This window comes from Vipera berus (assembly GCF_964194415.1).
Source record: "Vipera berus genome assembly, chromosome: 4".
NCBI classification, from domain to species: Eukaryota; Metazoa; Chordata; class Lepidosauria; order Squamata; family Viperidae; genus Vipera; species Vipera berus.
Genome location: NC_138206.1, coordinates 52,671,917 through 52,693,308, shown reverse-complemented (window position 1 = coordinate 52,693,308; position 21,392 = coordinate 52,671,917). Strand labels below are relative to the sequence as shown.

General features: G+C 37.6%; 3 protein-coding genes across 3 annotated transcripts in view; 2 read left to right on the top strand and 1 right to left on the bottom strand.

The window, feature by feature from the left end:
• The window catches only part of URB1 (URB1 ribosome biogenesis homolog), a gene marked incomplete at its 3' end in the record, with an annotated part of 56,645 nt that extends 55,490 nt beyond the window's left edge, over positions 1-1,155 (top strand). Inside the window, exon 39 of the mRNA XM_081326323.1 lies at positions 899-1,155. Within this exon, the coding sequence (XP_081182449.1) occupies positions 899-1,155 (257 nt within the window). The remainder of the gene's footprint in view (positions 1-898) is intronic.
• A 2,460-nt stretch (positions 1,156-3,615) lies between these two features.
• Positions 3,616-6,055, bottom strand: MRAP (melanocortin 2 receptor accessory protein; the record flags this gene model as incomplete). Its single annotated transcript, XM_081326324.1, has 3 exons — positions 5,919-6,055; positions 5,121-5,220; positions 3,616-3,781 (listed from the first exon to the last, which is right to left on the bottom strand). The coding sequence occupies exons 1-3, from the start codon at positions 6,013-6,015 to the stop codon at positions 3,616-3,618; spliced, it is 363 nt and encodes a 120-aa protein (XP_081182450.1). The 5' UTR covers positions 6,016-6,055.
• A 1,168-nt stretch (positions 6,056-7,223) lies between these two features.
• Positions 7,224-13,221, top strand: MIS18A (MIS18 kinetochore protein A). Its single transcript, XM_081326267.1, has 5 exons — positions 7,224-7,452; positions 8,458-8,524; positions 8,930-9,052; positions 11,663-11,756; positions 12,184-13,221. The coding sequence occupies exons 1-5, from the start codon at positions 7,257-7,259 to the stop codon at positions 12,262-12,264; spliced, it is 561 nt and encodes a 186-aa protein (XP_081182393.1). The 5' UTR covers positions 7,224-7,256; the 3' UTR covers positions 12,265-13,221.
• The last annotated feature ends 8,171 nt before the right edge of the window (positions 13,222-21,392 follow it).

Sequence of the window (21,392 nt, the reverse complement as noted above, 5' to 3'; positions counted from 1 at the left end):
GTAGCCCTGGACAGCTAGTAACGCAGGCCCACAAGACCATAAACTTCGTGTGGTTTATACACATTTAATATTAAATAAGAGCCTTGGTGGAGCAGTGGGCTAATGCCTCCTTAAGTAACACCAGCTGCCTGCAATTAAGTGCAGGTTCGCATCCCACCAGGCTCAAGGTTGACTCAGCCTTCCATCCTTCCGAGGTAGGTAAAATGAGGACCCAGATTGTTGGGGGCAATAAGCTGACTTTGTAATAATGCCGCTTGGGGTGTGTGTGAAAGCCCTAATAAGCAGGCATATACATAGAATGAAGGCTACTGCTAAGCTTGTAAGCCGCCCTGAGTCTTCGGAGAAGGGTGGGATATAAATGGAATTAAAATAAAATAAAAAATAAAATTAACTATATTATATATTTTATATGTGGCCCAAGACAATTCCTCTTCACACAGTGTGGCCCAGGTAAGCCAAAATGTTGGATATCCAGGATCTAAATCATTCTCAGTGCAAGCCATTCTCAGTACAAAATAAAAAGGGTCAATTTCAATCAAGGCAGAAGTATGCTGGGAGAAGCACATGAAAAGCCAAGACATCAGTAGCTGAGGGGAGGGAAACTGATGGGGACAATTCGTGAGGGAAGGCACTGAGAAAATTGAGGAGCAGACCAGAGAGATAAGCTGTTGGGATTTTCTAAGAAGTGAGAGGATGGGAGATAGCATATATAAGCCTTGTCTCACTCATCTAAATTTTGCTTTGCATGAAACTTGGAAGAATCAAAGTTTTATGGGTTTTGGCCTGACATACCCTGACAGAATCTCTGCAGTAGGATAGGTTCTTTCAAGTTTGAAACAAAGTTGTTTTCCCACATTATGCATACCCCTTTTGTAACTTTTCATTTTCTTTTTCCTAGCTGCAAGCCTTTTCCTTACTTCAATTTATATTGGAGACATTTGGCTAGGAGCAAGGCAACCAGACATGTTTATGAGACACATTAAACTAATATGTGGAGCAACTGATGCCGAAGGAAATGACAAAAAAAGGTTGGAATTTGAAGACTCGATGGTTTCTCTCTGCAAAGACATATACTCATCTCTAAATCTTCATCCTCACTTTCAGTCTTCAACTCAAACATTTGTCAACTTTCCTATCTTGAAATTAAAAAAATAAAAACCATTGTGTAAAATCCTACAGAAATTGTTTTAAAAACAATGTCTATTTTCCTACTAATAGTACTACAATTGTATGTTATAATAGGCATGATTTCAAATAAACTCATATTTTTTTCAGAATTTGGCAAAGCTGGTATCAGATGCTATTTTTGTATGTTTTACACTGCTGGAAAAATAATGAACAAAACATTGAAGTTAATAATTTTGCAGTAAACAGAGTAATATTTACTGCTGTATGAAATAAAGATGTCCATTAGAACTGCATATGCTTTGAAAATGGTTTTAGAAATAGTGTTTTGTTATATGCAAGAATAGAGAAACAACCTCATTTTAAATCAACTGCATTTCTTTTCAAGGTTCTGTTTTAATCACATTAAAAGGTGACAGTGTTTTAATGGGGTGATCTTTTAAGAGCACTAAGTATCAGGTTCATCATGTAGAATTCTGAGAAAAAACATTCTGAATTATTTTTGAAGCATATACAGCCCTAGTATGTGTACTTCTATACTCCAAAGGAATTTTTCCTTCTCTGAAGCTTCTAAAATGTCCATAAGAACAGTAACCAATGTTGAAATAGTTTTCTTTAATCATATCACTACATAATTTCATGTGTAAATACTGTAACTACTGTTGAGTATTCATTTCTTGTCAGAAATCTGTCCTGTTTTAGAAAGCTTATAACTGTGTCCATAAAACCCTAAAATAATTGAGGTTTTACAGAAATTGCTTCGGCTAAATATGATTTCTCAGCTGCACTAACAGAAGCCATTCCTTTAATTCAAAAATACACAATGCACAAGCTTCGTACAATCCCATATCTGGATCCAGAAAAGGCTGAAAGAAGACAAAACCATAGTAGTGTCAAGATTATACTTTGTTTTATGTTGGCTTTGTCATGTTACCAGGCTAGTCTGTCATATCTATTTACAAGGAATTATCTGCCACATCGTTTTACAAAATTGCTTAGCTATTTTCCATAAGGGTGTAATGAAGTCTGACTTATGTTATGAATTAATTTATTGTTATATTTATTAATATATATTAGGATTTTTGAGAAAAAAACAGAAGAAAAAAAGGGGGGCCAAAAAAGGGAAAAAATGAAGTGAATCATAAGAAATTTACAAACAAATCAAATTGACTAATATTAAATTTATTAAGATAAACATTTTCAATATTCGTTTTATATAATTGAGTATCCTACATGGTTATATTTAAAATCCAAGTAATATATACACAGTAAAATGAGCATATTATAAATCAGAAAATATAATGAATAATAGCAATTTCTGTTGAAACAAATCACTAAAATTTGGAATATTATCACTGCTAAAAGAACTGAAATTTTGGATGTGGTACAAACTCACATATGATTTCCAAGTTGAAGTACATTCTGCGTCAGATTTACTTTAGAAATATGAAAGTTATTTTGGACATAGAGGTATACTCCTACAGCTTAATTAGCCATTATTCTGAGAATGAATTCTGTGTACTTTTCTATCAGAAGTGTAAAGAGTCCTTGCAGCAATTAACATGTACAAAGCTGCTCCAGTGTATTTTGTGGGGATATAAACCTCGATAATATTTAATTAAATTGGTTGGAAAGGAAACTAACCTTTTATAAATTGTTTCAATCCATTAGAGATTGTTTTTCAGTGTTGTTGAGTTTTGCAGCATTGCTACCAAATATGGAAAAATGATTCAACCTGATTATTATATTTCCAGTAATTCTTAGAAAATGAACTATACCTGTCATTGGAAAATTTTGCCCAACACTATTGTATACATTGCATTACAGAAACAGAAAAAATGTTTTTAAATTTTTATAATAATGCTGCTTCTAATAGATGATATATTCTATGCAGATAAAAGGCTGTGCAACTTTAATGTTCCATGTTTGTATTTTAGAAAGTGAGTAATTTATAATATAGAACCACTATATTTTGTTTCACTGAATCTCAGACATAACTACTTTTTAATTAGTCTTAAATATTGTTCAATCACGATTTATTTTCAATTAGGACAAAAGTCAATCTGCAGATTCAGCCAGGGTTTTTTTACAACAATCATTGTGTATCGTGTAAAAATACAAGTAATGTAATATTTCTAGTAGTAATTCAGTAGAGTAGAGCACCTGATTTTGGTTTTGTTCAATTTCCTAAATTATTTGAAGCATGATTTTGAGGTACTAAACTGTATACGTAAAGTTAACAAAAGTTTGTCTCATCTATGTATATAAATCATTTGATATTTTTTTTGAAATTAAATTGTGGATTTCATATTTATTTTCTGTTAAATCTACTCTTTTGTATTAGATACTACAATGATTGTTATATAACAAAAAAGCCAAAGTATTTTTTTAAAAAAGAATGATTAAATGTTTTTTTACAAAGGTATTCCTCCTAGCACATTGTATTATTTTAATATGTAGCAGGTTTCATATTTCACTTGTGAGAAGGTTTTACACTGAATTGTCCATATGGTGACATGGTAACCTATTATTTGAACATAGCCCTTCAATTTCTTCTCCTTGGTTATCAATAGATGTTCGTACAGTGTCATTATTAACAAGATTTTGATGAATAGTTTCTGAATAACTCCATGGAAACTTCTTGGATCCTCCAGACCTGGGAACAAAATTGGCTAAATTAAATTTGACTGTCTTTAAAGTATTGTCAGGTCATATGGGAGATCAATAATAACCGATAATCAAATTTCATGTAATAAATTTATTGGCTCAAACTGGGGATTTCAACTGCAAGTTTTTAATAACAATGTCTCTATAATGTTTAGTCCCAATAATATTTCTTTGGTCAGTGCCCAGCAATACAATATTTATCTGTATGGAACTATTGCTCATTTTCTGAGAGGTTGTCTATGTGAGATAGGTTATAAAATCAATGTATTCTGTAAATTATAAAACACTACCTCAAAGATGTATAAATTGCAAGTACATATGCATTCTTCCCACAAAAAATGATGTAAAAACTCATTTTTAGAAGTTTTGTAAAACATAATCTTTAAAACAACAGCACTAAATTTGGCAGATTAGATCCAAATTTATTTCAGTTTACTTTAGTTAAAACTAATCTTCTAACTGAAGTAAATTGACATGAATAAATTTGGATCTAACCTGCCAATTTTGTAGAAGGTAGGAAGTGAGGAAGCTTATAGGCATCTGATAGGTCTGCAGTATTCAGTAGATACCCTTCAATATCTTTTCTTGAGGTTCAAACAAATTTCTTTGGTTATTGGCCACATTTCCGATACCAAATGCATGTGATAAATATACAAATTGCTTGGGTTTATTTGTTTGCATCTTGAAATACTCTTAAGCATCGCAAGGATTTTACCATCATTAAGAGGTGCTGAAAAAGTCTTTTCAGAAAAACTGAAATCCAGTGGTGGGATTCAAATATGTGAACAACCGGATCTGTGCAGATACGTTTCTGGAAGTCCATTCTGGGCTTGGGCAACAAAAAATTAGCTACCAGTTCTGCCGGACTGGTGCGAACTGGCTGAATCCCACCACCGTTTAAAACCAGTGGTTTATTAAATCATATGTAAGTTGGGGAGACATAGCAATATTCCAGTACTTGAGGGGCTGCTACCAAGAAGAGGGGGTCACGTTATTCACCAAAGCTCCAGAGGGCAGGACAAGAAACAATGGTTCGAAACTGATCAAAAGAGAGAAGCAACCTGGAATTAAGGAGAAACTTCCTGTGAGGACAATTAACCAGTGGAACAGCTTGCCTCCAAAAATCATGGGCGCTCCATCACAAGATTTTTAAGAAGAGGCTAGACAGTCACTTTGTCTGAGATGGTATTCTGTTTGAGCAGGGGGCTGGACTAGAAGACCTCCAAGGTCCCTTCCAGCTTCTATTTTCAGTGTATACCATTTTTTCTAAAGCTGTACAAACTTTATAACTACAAAACCATTTGTAGAATAAAAGATATTTCACTCACTTCATGGATGTTGTACCAGATCGAGACATGTAGAACAAAATAAAGAAGAGAAATGCCACAAAAGAAACAAGTCCAATCCAAAAGCCTATGACAATTGAATCTGTTGAAAAATAAATTAGAACTCTTCAAATAAATATAAATATCAGCATATTTATATACATGTAATATACATGGCCTTTATTGTTTAATTATTCAAGAGGTTGTCTTCAGTGCTATATTTAAAATGTATGCAACATTTCCACTACAAATGGAAACTATCATCCGCAGTTTGGCTGAGATTTACTGAGATCAGTAAGTATTAAGGTGCAGTAGTAGTGAAAGTGAAATGTTGATTTTGATAGTCTTAAATATAACTAAAGTTGCAGGTGCATGCCCAGCTACATTCAAGAGATATTTTTCTAGTTCAACCCATTAAAATTAAATACATTTTTATTTAAATAAAACATGCTTAGGATCTATTTCCTTTGTATTCCAGGTGTAACGCTGGCCATCAAAAATCTGCTTCCATGAAGGCAGGGACCATTACATTTATCTCCATCCCTAGAATTCAAGGATCCCTGAACTAGATTTCTCCTACCCTGTCTAAGATATTTCTATCTGAATGATCACCCTTTCATTTAAGGGGAGATAAAACCAGGGCTTTTTTTCTCATAGAACGCTCAGAACGGAGGTCCGGCACCTTTTTTGGGTAGGCAAGGCGGGTTGTATGACGTGTGAGTTCCGGCACCTTTTCTTTTACAAAAAAAGCACTGGATAAAACATTTATTCCTACATAGTGGAAAGAACAGCAGTACTTACATCTGTTGGCTTTCAGATTACTTGCATCAACTGGAGGTAAATCAAAGTAATCCAGGTAATATTCATAAGGCACAGTATAATTTGTTGCATTAGTCATTTCAGCAGTACAACCAAGGTAGCTTTGGACTCTTAATAGATCCAGCACAAAACTAGTGTTTCCATAATGTCACGCTGTAAATGTGTGAATAATTTTTCATCTGACATCCTTAATTACCTTGAGATAGCAGAACTATTCAGGCTGACCTTCATTTCTGCTGTAACAGCTGCCAAATGCTAGAATGACACTGAATGCCTCTTGCTTTTAAGTATGAGCCATGGCCCACTGTTATTGTTTGTGCTAGAATCTAATGCCAACAGTACAAAACTTTTTGCATCCAGATTGTTAAAACAACTGTTTCAACTCATTTTAGAGTATCAGATGCTGCTTGTCAAGTCTCTTGATAGAAATTTGACAGGAAAGGACAAGGGTTACATAATAGATTTTAGTTAAAATCTTCCATTTTGGGGGTAGGGTTTGGGCGATTCTGCTACCCGAATCCCAGTAAGTATAAACGTCTGAGAGGCCCAGCAGGGTCCCCACGACTACCTGTAACACACGTTTAGGCTTTATCACAGGTTTCTTTTCTTTTGTTTTTTTATACATTTACGTGGGGTTTTTTAAGAGTACAGTAGGGTACCTCTTTACTCTCCTACCATCTGGTAGGAGATATAGGAATATAGCCAGCCGTACCAACAGGCTGAAAAATAGCTTTTATCCGTGGGCTGTTAGGCTTTTAAATGGGACATAATCTTATGCAGAATTGACTTGGGAGGCCGGTGTGTGGTGTAGTTGGTTCACATGGTGTGGTAGGATGGAGGGTTTGTTGTCACTGTGTGTTGGGGGGAGAGAGCACGGGGGAAGGCTCAGCTAATCTCAATGTACACATGTTGTACTTTGACAATAAAGGTTTATTTATTTATTTATTTATAGAACAGTACAGTCTAAATGCTAGCCGCGATTCAGAACTAAATGAAACTGGCGTCCGTATTTCCCGTTCTTCAGGCGAAACACGCTCGCAAACCACCAAGCTCAGCGCTTAAGCCGTTCGCGTTCAAAGAGCTTCCACCGCGAATCCATCAACGGAGGCCTTTCTAGGTGTGTGGGGGGGTGTGTGTGCGTGCGTGAGTTAGTGCGCACGCGCGCAAATCCTCCCGCCCTTCTCTCGCCCCACGACTGTTTCTGCCTCCTCTCCTTGGGAAAGAAAACGAAACAACCTCGTGGCGAGGGGCCGCCCATTATTTTCCGGTATTGAGGCAAGAGAGGAGGCGGAGTTCGGCGCGAGCGGCTTGGGGGAAAAAATGGCGGCCTTCCCATTTGAAGAAAGCTCTCTGCCGGTGGAAACGTTCTGTGACAAAGTAGGGCCCGAAAACCAGGAAGGGCCGGGTGCAGAGGACCTGCCTATGGTATTCCTCTGCGCCGGGTGCAAACGGCCTGTAGGAGACACGCTCAGCTGGGAGACTAACGACGAAGACACCAATTGCATCCTGCTTAAGAGTCAGTGGGGGCGGGGGGGAGAAACGCGCGCGGCTACCTAGCAACGCCGCGCGCCGTTGGTGGAAATGCTTTTCCCGCGCGCAGCGGCCAAAGGCTTCCCGCCATTAACGTCTTTCTCGGGTTGCGTTTCTGTGTTAACAACGTAGTACAGGTAGTCGTCGACTTACAGCAGTTCACTGAGTGACCGTTCTGGAAAAAAAAAGTGACTTACGTCCATTATCACCCTTACAACCTTTGTAGCCTCCCCGTGATCGTTGTCTGATCAAAATCCAGACGCTTCGCAACTGGTTCGTACTTACGACGGTTGCTGTTGCCCAAGGTCATCTGGTGGGTTGCCTTTTGCAAACCTTTGTTTGGACAAGCCAAATCAATGGGGAAGCCAGATTCACTTAACAGCCACAGTTACCAACTTGTCAACTGCAGTGATTCATTCAACAACCCTGGCAAGAAAGGTCGTAAAATGGGGCAAAATTCACTTAACAAATGTCTCAGTTAACAACATGTTTTTGAGCTCAGTTGTGGTTGTAAGTTGAGGACTACCTGTAGTCAGCAACAGTCTCTTCTAGGCTAAACTCCTCTCCCTCAGATTATTTAGGTTTCTTTTTTTTCTAAGAACTTGATAATGTTTGTTGATTGTTGAACTTCAGTTGCGGAATCCCAAAACCAAGTTAAGTTGCAGTTTGTTGCTGCTATTGAATTTGTGATCTGCCACAAATTTCATGTTCAACAGAGCTGGTTTATCTGTTGCTTAGGTTGCATATGCTGTTTCACTGCATTGTATTGTTTTTTTTTTTACTCACCTTTAGTTTTCTATGTTACATATTCATTTGAATGGAATATAAATGCTTTAATTGTTAAAACAAAAGCTTTATTGTCTTTCTTGGCTCGAAGACTATCATACAATCTTGACATTGCTTTCTGTATTCTTTGGTTTATTAAAGTGGCCTGCCTTTTTAAGAGAACATTTTGTTTCTGCTGCTTTGATGTGTACCTTTCACATTTCAGGTGTTACGCTCAATGTCTCAGTACACAAAGAGCAAAAACTTTCAAGCCAGGCAGGTGAAACTGGCTGGTAAGTTATGATTAGAACTTCAGAATGAAAGTTATAATTGACCTACAGCAAAACTTCATGTTGGTGTAGCTGATTACTTTTGATCAAAGTGGGTTTTTTTGTTTGACATGCCCATGTAGTTTAATAGTAACCATATTTAGATGCGCTACTGTTTAATTTATCTGAATCCAGCAAACTAATAGTAATATTTGTGTTAGACCAATTCAGTATCACAACATAGTACATTTTTTTCATTTTTTTTGAAATGAGGCAAGAGGAAGGAAAATGGGAGATCAGACCCTGAATGTGAGGATAAAATCTGTAAGATTATGTCTGTTTCTTCAGGAACTTTCAGTATTATTTGCTTCATTTGCAGGAAATCTAAATTAGAGCACATTATTAAAAATCTGATGTTTTGCTTTACAGTATTCTTGAAACGTTGTTTTGCTCTGGCTGCAAGATGAACCTTGGAAACATTTATAGATGTACCCCAAGACATCTTGACTATAAACGAGATTTGTTTTGCTTAAACATAGACTCTCTAGAAAGGTAAGTGAACCTACAGTGAAACTTGCTAATCACATTTTCCTTATATTCTCTTAAGTAGACTTGGTTACTTTGGAAATTTAACTTCTTCAATTACAGATTTTTATTTTGCTTCAAAGGCAAATGGAATGTTTTAGGTCTAATGGAATATTTATTACCTATTGCTTTAAATTTATGAAGCATCATTTTTTTGTGCTACTGCCTTGTGGAAGAAGAAAAGTACAGGTAAAACTCAAAAAATTTCATGCAAAAGTTCATTTATTTCAGTAATGCAACTTAAAAGGGGAAACTAATATATGAGATAGACTCATTACATGCAAAGCAAGGTAGTTCAAGCTGTGATTTGTCATAATTGTGATGATTATGGCTTACAGCTCATGAAAACCCCAAATCCACAATCTCAGAAAATTAGAATATTGTGAAAAGGTGCAATATTCTAGGCTCAAAGTGTCCCACTCTAATCGGTTAATTAAGCCGTAACACCTGCAAAGGGTTCCTGAGCCTTTAAATGGTCTGCCAGTCTGGTTCAGTAGGAATCACAATCATGGGGAAGACTGCTGACCTGACAGTTGTGCAGAAAACCATCATTCACACCTTCCATTAGGAGGGAAAGCCTCAAAAGGTAATTGCAAAAGAAGTTGGATGTTCCCGAAGTGCTGTATCAAAGCACATTAATAGAAAGTTATGTGGAAGGGAAAATGTGGAAGAAAAAGGTGCACAAGCAGCAGGGATGACCGCAGCCTGGAGAGGATGGTCAGGAAAAGGCCATTCAAAAGTGTTGGGGACTTTCACAAGGAGTGGACTGAGGCTGGAGTCAGTGCATCAAGAGCCACCACACACAGACGGACCCTGGACATGGGCTTCAAATGTTGCATTCCTCTTGTCAAGCCGCTCCTGAACAACAAACAACGTCAGAAGCGTCTTACCTGGGCTAAAGAAAAACAGACCTGGTCTGTTGCTCAGTGGTCCAAAGTCCTCTTTTCTGATGAGAGCAACTTTTGCATCTCATTTGGAAGCCAAGGACCCAGAGTCTGGAGGAAGAATGGAGAGGCACACACTGCAAGATGCTTGAAGTCCAGTGTGAAGTTTCCACAGTCTGTGTTGATTTGGGGAGCCATGTCATCTGCTGGTGTTGGTCCACTATGCTTCATTAAGTCCAGGGTCAACGCAGCTGTCTACCAGGAGATTTTGGAGCACTTCATGCTTCCTTCCGCAGACGAGCTTTATGGGGATGCTGACTTCATTTTCCAGCGGGACTTGGTACCTGCCCACACTGCCAAAAGCACCAAAACCTGGTTCCATGACCGTGGGATTACTGTGCTTGATTGGCCAGCAAACTCGCCTGACCTGAACCCCATAGAGAATCTATGGGGCATTGCCAAGAGAAAGATGAGAGACATGAGACCGAACAATGCAGAAGAGCTGAAGGCCGCTATTGAAGCATCCTGGTCTTCCATAACACCTCAGCAGTGCCACAGGCTAATAGCTTCCATGCCACACCGCATTGAGGCAGTAATTGCTGCAAAAGGGGCCCAAGCCAAGTATTGAGTACATATGCATGCTTATACTTTTCAGAGGTCCGATATTGTTCTATGTACACTCCTTGTTTTATTGATTGCATGTAATATTCTAATTTTCTGAGATTGTGGATTTGGGGTTTTCATGAGCTGTACGCCATAATCATCACAATTATGACAAATTACGGCTTGAACTATCTTGCTTTGCATGTAATGAGTCTATCTCATATATTAGTTTCCCCTTTTAAGTTGCATTACTGAAATAAATGAACTTTTGCACAATATTCTAATTTTTCGAGTTTCACCTGTACATCAGAAATGGCCCTCATTTTTGTTTGATTTCAAGTGTTGAGATTCTTTCATTTCTTCTTTCTCCCTCAAATATATCCATCTCTTTATGAAAAAATATGTCTATATAAGTTCCAGAGATAAGGAGTTAATTTTTATATTAGTTCTTCAACATTGTTGACACTGTGTATATATTATTTACTTAGAATTCTGGTGTTTGCATCATTCTAATCACAATAGTTTTTCCTTTTTAAAGTTGTTGGTTCTAAATCTCAGTGTGGGACTAAAATAAGAGTCATCTTCAAATGAAAAAAAAATAAGTTTAATAGTACATTTTTCCACTAATGTCATTAAAACACAGCTCACAGAATCTTATGCCTTTTAATAAAAATGTAATAAATGTTAATCAAAATATGTTGGAAAGATGCTTCTACATTCTTTGTGATTTTTTGCTACCATAGATTAACACAACTGTCCTGCAAATCTCCATACTTGGGTGGGAATCAGTCCTCTGTATTTTCAGAAACACTTGGCCAATAAATATTCTTAGTGAACAGGTTAAAACAATGTTACAAGGGTCTTCTGAACATTCTTTTAAAAATGACATTGAATTGATTGATCATTTACTTATGTTTTGAATTCATAAGATTCATTAGTATATTAGTATTAATTATTACTACTACAGAAAAATGAGAACTGTTTTTTTTCCTTAATCACTGTCATTGACGGATTTTATTGCAGTAAGTACTATAGTCATGATTGTTCCCATAAATGATTGTTATGCTACTTATAACTATAAATGTCTAAGTTATACCTTAGGGTCATCAGAACAAAAAGCTGACATTGATGAGGAACCTCTCACGCTTGAAAGTCGAGCTAGTTTAGAAGAATCGTTAGGAAGGGTAAGATAATTATTCTGTATTTATATTTTGCCTTGTATCCTTATTTATTTAGATGTATTATGATGGATTCTTAAAATCTTTTATTCATACATAAGTAAAATCATTCTGTCAATAGCAGCTAAGGGAAAATTTGGGTGAAAAAGAAATACATTTCTTTATTCTTTCCTGTGTACTTTGAATGAAAATATAATTGTTTTTCTGATTAAACATATATTAGCACTAGTTTTATATGTTCATGCAACTGTTTAAACTTTTTGCACAATGCTCGTTTTAGACCAATGTATCATGCAGTTCCAAATCCCTGTTATATCAATTACAAGATATGGGAATGAAAGGTAGTGTCCACTCTGAGTGTCCTCAGATTGTACTGATGAAGTAGGAGAAAAGTGATATATTAAATTGATTTTTAAAATTGTATTTTTAACAGGCAGAAACAATACTGAAAGCATTAGAACAACGGTTATCTGCAGTGGAATCAAGTTTTGCAGTGCTTCACAATATTGGCTGAAAAATATGACTTGCTGACACATTCGTAAAATTGTAAACTCTTGTAAAATTGTTGGATTACTGCAAGAGTCTAGTCACAAATTATAAAACTACTCAGTCTTCTAGTTAAGAATATAGACACTTGAGAACCAAAAAGAAAATCTTTGAGAAGTTGAAGAAATTTCTAGGAAATCTTGTAAATACGCCCACGTTGGTCATTTACAATATTTTTAATCTCAGATATTCTAAATAATTGAAATACCAATAATCTTGTCTGTATTTTTGACCTTTCTGTTTTGTATACAACATTCACTTTCTTACTTTGGTTGGCGGCTTAGATTGAATGTACATACTTTGAAATATTCAAGAATAAAAAACTCTTCCAGAAAATTCAAACTAACATGGCAAGAAATTCTTAACTAAAAAGAAAACATAGAAATAAATTGGCTGTATTAGATACTTTACAAAATAAAGTGTCAAAAGTTATATAATTTAAAGGTTTGTCATTGTATTTTAATACAGTGTTTTTTAATTGTTTAGAATTGTTTTTTAATATCAGGAATGTTCTTTAAAAATCAAAATACGTGAATGCAGTGATGTAAATGTTTCAGTAAAAAAAAATATAGTTGAACTGGAATTTAAAATTCAGTTAAGTTTTATTGTAAGTCTTTGTGCTTATTTATTACTTTATTCTGTAATGAAGAATAGAATAGAAGCTACATGTAGTTTGCCACACTGAAATGCCTTTTATGTTCCAAATAAATCTAGGGATTAGTCATCACAGATTTCTCATTATGTTGTAGCACATTTTGTTCATCTAAATAGAACACATCATGCTGGTTTGTCTTTATTTTTCTTCTTTAGAAATGGAAAAAGCAGCTACTATTCATCAAGCTATAATTTGATACATAAAGTATGTACATGTGCTTGTATATTATGTATGGATAGAATAGGGTATGTTGAATAAAACAAAATCTGTATTGACATGATGTTTTACACCGCTTTGCTGCTTCAATACAAAAAAAAATGGCTAACCATTGCCAATTAGGTTTAAAACTGTAGAATATCGTACAGGAATAACAAACCATCTAATACTTCCAGAACAGGTAAATTTACATAAATTCTATTTCCAAAATCTATAGAAAAGCTAAGATTTAACTGCTGTTTGAAATGTTGGCAGAGATGAAGCTCTTTGTACAAGCATTTTGTTTCGGATCCGAATCAGTTACAAAAATGCATTATGCTGGTGTCTTTATTTAGAAACATGAAATTTATAACTAGGCTAACATTCCTGATCTTTTTTGTTATTAGAGAGAGTCTAACAGCGTCTGGGAACAATACAAAGGGATAACCTATAAAATCAATTACATTTTTTTTAAAGGCAGCAAAAGCTTGGTACCTTATAAGCCTGTTAATAGCAGGAGTTTGAAATTTTAACCATGTTTCCTATTGTTACTCTTCTACCTGTTAAATTAGAAGTGCATTCTTACTGCTCCATTGGAATGACCCTGATTGCACTGAGTAAATTGTAATAATTAGCATGCACTGAATCATAAATCTAATGATTGGAATATATCAGTTCAGCTTAAAAATAGATATAGAGAGACATGCATTTTTAAATATGTTAATATAAATTCCAAGATGTGTGGGCAGAAATCGTCAAGGGTAACCATGCATGAATTTTAATTGTTTTCATGGATTGTTTTCATCTTTTTCACCCATTGTACCACTTTTAGGATATGGCAACATCCAAGTACCACCCAAAAAAACCCAAAAAAGAAAAAAGTGATGAAGAACAAGTAGTCCTCGACTTACAACAGTTTGCTTAGTGACTGTTCGAAGTTACAATGGCACTGAAAAAAGTGCCCCCCAAGCCACAGCCAAGCAAGACGCCTGCCCGCCTGGCAGCATTCTTCCTCCTGTCCGAGGTTTTCATTGTTGTGAGCATTTCTGTTGAGGATTGGCAGTGGGGGTGTTTGGTTTTTATTCGCCCCGTCTGCTGGGTGGTTGCAGCAGGTTTTGGTCATTTCCCATGACCCTGGGACACTGACCATCATAAATATGAATCAGTTGCCAAGCATCTGAATGTAAATCACAAGACCCTGGAGATGCTGCAACATTCCAGCTGATCGGCACTTCTGGGCTCAGAAGCGCCGGGATCAGCACTGAGCTCCAGCTGGAGCCTGGCGCTGATCCTGGCGCTTCCCCTGAGCCCTGACAGCCCCGAAAAAGCACTGATCCTGGCACTTCCGCTGAGCCCTGATAGCCCTGCAGCTCCAGCCGTCTCTCGCTCAGGCTTGTGCGATGCTGCCACTGTTTCAGCTCATTCCCCTCCCCCGCTACCACTTTTCTAGGATGGTTACGTACCACCTGCCAGGTGCCAATGTACCACAGGGGTTACCCGTACCACTTGTTGAAAAGCCCTGTTTTAGAGGGTGGTTCGTGTTAGTTTTTGTTCCCCCTTTTCATCCCAGAGATTAACTAAATCTGTGCCAAATGTTAGGACAGGGGTCTTCAAACTTGGCCCTTTTATGACTTGTGGACTTCAACTCCCAGAATTCCTCAGCTAGCATGCCTGGCTGAGGAATTCTGGGAGTTGAAGTCCACAAGCCATAAAAGTGCCAAGTTTGAAGACCCCTGTGTTAGGATATACTTGTACTGACTGCTGGAAGCTTTTTAAAATGTACACAGGAGTGATAATATTTTTATCCCTAATGTGAGATGATAACAGCCAAGTTTTGAAAGGTGGTAAATGATTTGCTATTTGTTCCCACCATAAACAGCAATCATTGTAAAAGGTTTCTTAGGAAGACATAAGAGTGCATTCAGATGTCCTGCACAGATAACAAAATAGCTGCAGTATTTGTTCTGATAGAATTAGATTGACATTTTATTAGGAAGTCCATTTTGCTGCATGCTTTCCTTAATATCCAAGCAAGATAGCATGTTCAAACTTTGGTCTCTTTAAAGTTACTAGTTTTTACCTGAGAATTAGATCTTTCCTCAAGGTCATCTCTCTGAAGCTATTCCAACCAAAAGAGGGGAAAGGCAAGGCGGTATACTATCCCCCTTTTCACTTTCTACATTAATCCAATAATACAGCTGCTCAGTGCTTTTTTTGTAAAAGAGAAAGGTGCCGGAACTCACACATGTCATACAACCCTCCCTGCGTACCCTACAAGGTTCCATCCAAAAAAGGTGCCGGAACTCCGTTCTGAGCGTTCTATGACAAAAAAAGCCCTGCAGCTGCTCATGGTCCCTGCTCATCATTTTCCTGTTTTGACGGAACCAGTGAGTTTTGGCACTTTTATATGCAGATTATATGGTTCTCGTGTCCATTTCTCAGATAGGAATAAGGACACTTTTTTTTCTGCCTAGAAGATTATTAAGGAACAAAAAACAAAGAGTTCTAGCATTTGCTTGGCACCACCATAAAATGGCACAGGTGACAATTAACGGGACTCCCAATTGAGCATCAATAGCTTGGAGTGCTGCCGGACAGCAATCTTATCTTGGAATGCACATCTTTTCTACTAGGCTAATGGTGTTAAGGCTAGTTTCAGAACTATTCAATGTTTTTAGCTGTGTTTTATGTTTCTCCTTATTTTGTATGCTGCCCAGTGTCCACTGGAGTTGGATGACCAATATAAGGTATTAGTGGCCAAGGCTATGCTTCAGCTTCTGTACCATACTTAGGCATTAAAAATACCAGATACACTCAGTGCTTCAGGCCTTCCCTCTGCTTGCAAAGCTTTTTGCTGCAGTTCTTGTCCAGGCCTCCATTTGCAGAGAACAGAGGCCTAAAGTACTGTGAGATCAGGCAAGATGAGTGGCAATAGGCAGGGCGAATTTTGCAGAGCCTCTGCAGTCATTCGTAAGTGTGAGTGACTGCTGTGGTGCTGCAACATTCGTAATTTTGGGACTTGGGGGAGGGGTGTTAGGTCATAACTTTGAACGGTCACTAAATGAACTGTCGTAACTCGGGGATTACCTGTACTTCTAATGAAACACTAGTTAGAGAAAAGCTGATTTAAAAGAAAAATAGAATTAGTCAAATAATGAGATGAAAACAATGCTGTAAGAGAACTGTTCCTAAAACTACTAATATTTAGCTTATTGCAAAATGTTATACAAAAATCAAGGAAATATAGACTAAGGAGATATCCAGTCATTACTTGGTTCAAAGGTGTAGCTCAGAGGTAGGCAACCTTGGCTCGTTTATGACTCGTGGACTTCAACTCCTGGCTCAGGAATTCTGGGAGTTGAAGTCCACGAGTCATAAAAGAGCCAAGGTTGTGAATTTGCAAGAGGAAATGTTGGTTCAGGAGCAGAATACCTTACGTTGAATACTACGGGATGATCGGCCAATATCATAGCAGATCTAAGGAGAGAGAGGAACTGTACTGGACGCAGGTATCCTGTTAGATGCTTTGCTACCCAATCTTGTGTTCAAAGGAAGCTCTGTACACTAAGGATTTTATTCCCAAATTTCGCAACTAACAACAACAATGGATGCATAGGATTTCAATATAGACTTCATTTCAGCGATGCTATCTCAAAACTAACCAATAAGCTACAGTAATAATACACAAATGTAATGCCTGAAAGCAACATTGGTTCTACAAATTTAGGTTCCCCTATGAATAATAGTATGAGATGAACTTTACCATCCCTGTATGGTAAAGAACACATTGGCTGTCAAATCCAATTTATGGATTCTCAGAATTATTGTAGTTAGCCTATAGATACTGTATGTATTATTTTTTGGTCAATATTGTCCATGTCCTTAACATTTCAAACCTTTTAGGTTTAGCAGAACTGTCTTCAAGGTACATGCTAATGGGATTGCAGCCCAAATATGGTAGCATAATTAAAGTGTCTCTCTGTACACATGGATTTATGCAGAATATAATTCTAACATATCTAAAGACACCCAGGCTGGAGAAGACTACTCCATGTCTTAGCTTTTAAAAAGAAAAATATCGAGAGAATAGAATAGAATAGAATAGAATAGAATAGAATAGAATAGAATAGAATAGAATAGAATAGAATAGAATAGAATAGAATAGAATCTGGAAGGGACCTTGGAGGTCTTCTAGTCCAGCCTCCTGCTCAAGCAGGAGAACCTATACCATCTCAGACAAGTGACTGTCTAGCCTCTTTTTAAAAATCTCCAGTGCTGGAGCGGCCACGATTTCTGGGGGCAAGCTGTTCCACTGGTTAATTGTCCTCACTGTCTGGAGGACATATAGATTCATATTCTGGAACAGGAAAGAAGGTAATGATTTTAGTGTGACTGATTGGGAATCAGCTCCCCCCTGAGCTTAGGATGGCCCAAGATCTCCGGTCCTTTCACCGCGGCCTCAAAACACTCCTTTTCCACCTGGCTGACCTGGACTGACAGGCATTTTAATTATGTTTACAATTTTTAATTTATTTTTAATTTTTAATTTTAATTTATTGCACAGATGACTTTAATTTTAATTTTATCTTAATTTCTGTTAGATGCTATTGTTGTTAGCCGCCCTGAGTCCTTCGGGAGATAGGGCGGGATATAAGTCCCATTAATAAATAATAATAAATAAAATATTAGATTTATCTTCATTGATATGGTCACTAAAACAGCAATTTCATATTTGTTTATTGTGTATTCTATTCTACCACAAGATGGCATGTTTGCCCTCTAGCTGTTCTTTTTGGCCTTTCAATTTTGTTATTGCTTCATTATTTCAGGTCTGTTACATGGTCCATTAATTTATCATTAGTTCCTCAAATTTACAAATCAAAATAGGAAGCATTGGGTCTTTCTAACAACCCATTACTTAACTGGAAATGTTGTGCGAGTCATTTCTGTTCAATTCAGTTGTATTCATTTTTTTTCCACACAATAAAAATGTGTTTTACTAGTCAATTTATTTTCTATATTCCCCTTTTTAGATTTTAATGATATTATGCCAGTTTATTTGGGGAAGAATGCTGGTTAATATATTGCTGGTTACTAAAGACATATAGTACAAACACTACTAACCAGGATTGTGGGCTAGTTCTTAAAAATAGCAGCTGAATCAGTAAATCTGCACACTCTCAACTTCAGTTTACAACTGGAAGTTCATGTTGATTCCTACAACAAATCCACCCTCATGTGACACATGTTTCACTTGGAAGCCCTTATATTAAAATGATCAGAAATTGTACAGCTTGATAAAGTATTCCATTTAGCTTAACCAAGTCCATCAAATGCAGGGGTGTCAGACTGCTGGCCCGCGGGCTGGATGCATCGTACCACCCACCCCATTGCCAGCAATGGAAAAAAAGTCATGATATGGCGCGACACGTCACGTGACGTTGCGAGTTTGACACCCTTGATCTAATGCAAACTAGTGCTCTGTAGATATGTTGAATTCCTGATCAGCAAAGCTGCTGACAAAATGGGCTGCAGCTATCATTCAATGCCTCCAGATGATACCAAGTTACAAAATGTAACCCTAATGTAATATTCATTCATTCATTCATTCATTCATTCATTCATTCATTCATTTTTTCTTTATTAAATTTGTTGCCCACCCATCTTATGATACGATACGATACGATACAATAATCTTTATTGTCATTGTCCCATACAGAACAATGAAATTGAAAATCCACATCAACCCCTACAAGATAACTAATGTTACAGAAGTATATATTTGCCTTAGAAAAATATTCTGTTTGTATCATGTAAAAATAACTGAATAAATTTTTGAAGCTTTGTATCTATTTCTGCTTACCACTCTCAACGTAGAGAGCAGTGTAACAAGTTGATTATAAGCATTGCTCTTATGACCTCTATCTTTAGTTCAGATGCAAAACTACTTATAGGTGTGAATAATATATGTGTATTTATGGCTGTAGATTAATCCTCCCAAACTAACCATTCTTTTCAATATGTACTTTTTTAATTTTGAAATTTTGTAAACTTTCCATAGGTTCTAAATCAAAGTGTAAATAACTTTTCTGCAAGCAGAAATTAACCATGCACGTTTATTAAAATATATGTTAAAAACAATTAAAACTTGTATTATGTCACTTTTAAAAGATGCTACATTATAAAGAGGAGTGGTAGCAATCCCTGGCATATATATACAGTTTTGGTCTTCTGCCTCGGTACATTCCTTTTAATAATGAAGGTGCTATATTTGATGGCATTGGTATACATTTTAAAAATATCCTGCTGAATTCTAATTAGTTTCACTATTCAACTGTTCTTTATCTACCCAGATAAAGGCTGGGTACCCCAAATGACTGCTAAAGTAAGAACTTCAATCAACATTCCAGACAATTCATTGTGATCTTGACTTCAAAGTTAGGAAAGAAACCAACCTTCTTTCAAAAGGGTTAGATACAGGCCACATTTATTTTAGAACTACCAGATGCTCTGATTGAGAAAAAAAATTGATCCATTATTTCTAAGAGTAAACCTCTGTTATCAGTTATTGGGTAATCCAGTGTGTTACAAGCTTTACAGCTTAATCTATCACTGAATGAATTTTCCAGTTTTTTAAAAATGAGAAAAGTTACAATTTAATTTTGTCCTGTTAAATGAGAGTTAGCTTTCATATGTATCTGCCTAGTGGTTAGTAGCTCAGAAAACTGTTTTCTGGTGCCGAGTAAAAGAAACATATTTACTTCACATTCAGAAGCTTAGGAAAAGTGGTATTATATTTTTTTATTGTTCAAAGGTGGAATCTAGATTCAAAAACAAAATAGAGGATTCAGCCGTCCATCCTTCCAAGGTCGGTAAAATGAGGACCCAGATTATTGGGGGCAATATGCTGACTCAATAAACTGCTTAAATTTAATTTAATTTATTAATATTTCTATACCGCCCTTCTCCCGAAGGACTCAGGGCGGTGTACAGGGCAAGAGTAAAATACAAAATTACAAAAGTTAAAAGTAATTAAATATATGCCCGTTAAAAGAACAATTAATACATAATAAATAACCCCAATAAAATAATAATAACCCACCCCAATCCCCCCTCAGGCCAGGCCGGCTTGTTCGAACAAGTATGTTTTTAGGTCGCGGCGGAAGGAGCGGAGATCGGGCGCCGTCCGGAGCTCAACTGGTAGCTGGTTCCATAATTCTGGGGCGCCCACAGAGAAAGATCTCCCCCTGGGGGCCACCAATCTACATTCTCTGACTGGTGGCACCCTGAGGAGGCCCTCTCTGTGGGAACGCACAGGGCGGAGGGAAGTTGATGCCGGCAGCAGGTGTTCCCTAAGGTACTCCGGACCCCTGCCATGTAGGGCTTTAAACACCATTACTAGTACCTTGAATCTCACCCGGAAGACTACTGGCAACCAATGCAGCTCACGGAGCAGAGGTGTAACGTGGGAGCATCGGGAGACTCCCAACACAACTCTCGCGGCTGCATTCTGTACCAGTTGGAGCCTCCGGGTGGTCCTCAAGGGAAGCCCCATGTAGAGAGCGTTGCAGTAGTCCAGACGAGAGGTCACGAGCGCATGAGTGACCGTGCATAAATCATCCCGGGTTAGATAGGGCCGCAACTGGCGCACCAGGCGAACCTGGGCAAAAGCCCCCCTAGTCACAGCCACCATGTGATCTTCCAAGGTGAGCCGTGAATCTAGGAGGACTCCCAAGTTGCGAGCCCTATCTACGGGGGGTAATAATTCACCCCCCATAGAAAGAGATGGAATATCCGAATAAACCCGGGATGAAGGTATGCAAAGCCACTCGGTCTTGTCGGGGTTGAGTTGAAGTCTGTTCCTCCCCATCCAGACCCGAACCGCCTCCAGGCAACGGGACATCACGTTGAGGGCATCACTGGGGTGGTTTGGGGTCGAAAGAAAAAGCTGGGTATCATCAGCATACTGATGATACCCAACTCCAAAGCCACGAATGATCTCACCCAGCGGTTTCATGTAGATGTTGAACAGGAGAGGCGAGAGGACCGACCCCTGAGGAACTCCACAAATGAGAGACCTCGCGGTCGACCTCTGCCCTCCTGTCAACACCGACTGCGAGCGTCCCTGGAGATAGGAGGAGAACCACTGTAAGACCGTGCCTCCCACTCCCAATCCCCTGAGACGCCGCAGCAGGATACCATGGTCGATGGTATCGAAAGCCGCTGATAGGTCTAATAGGACTAGA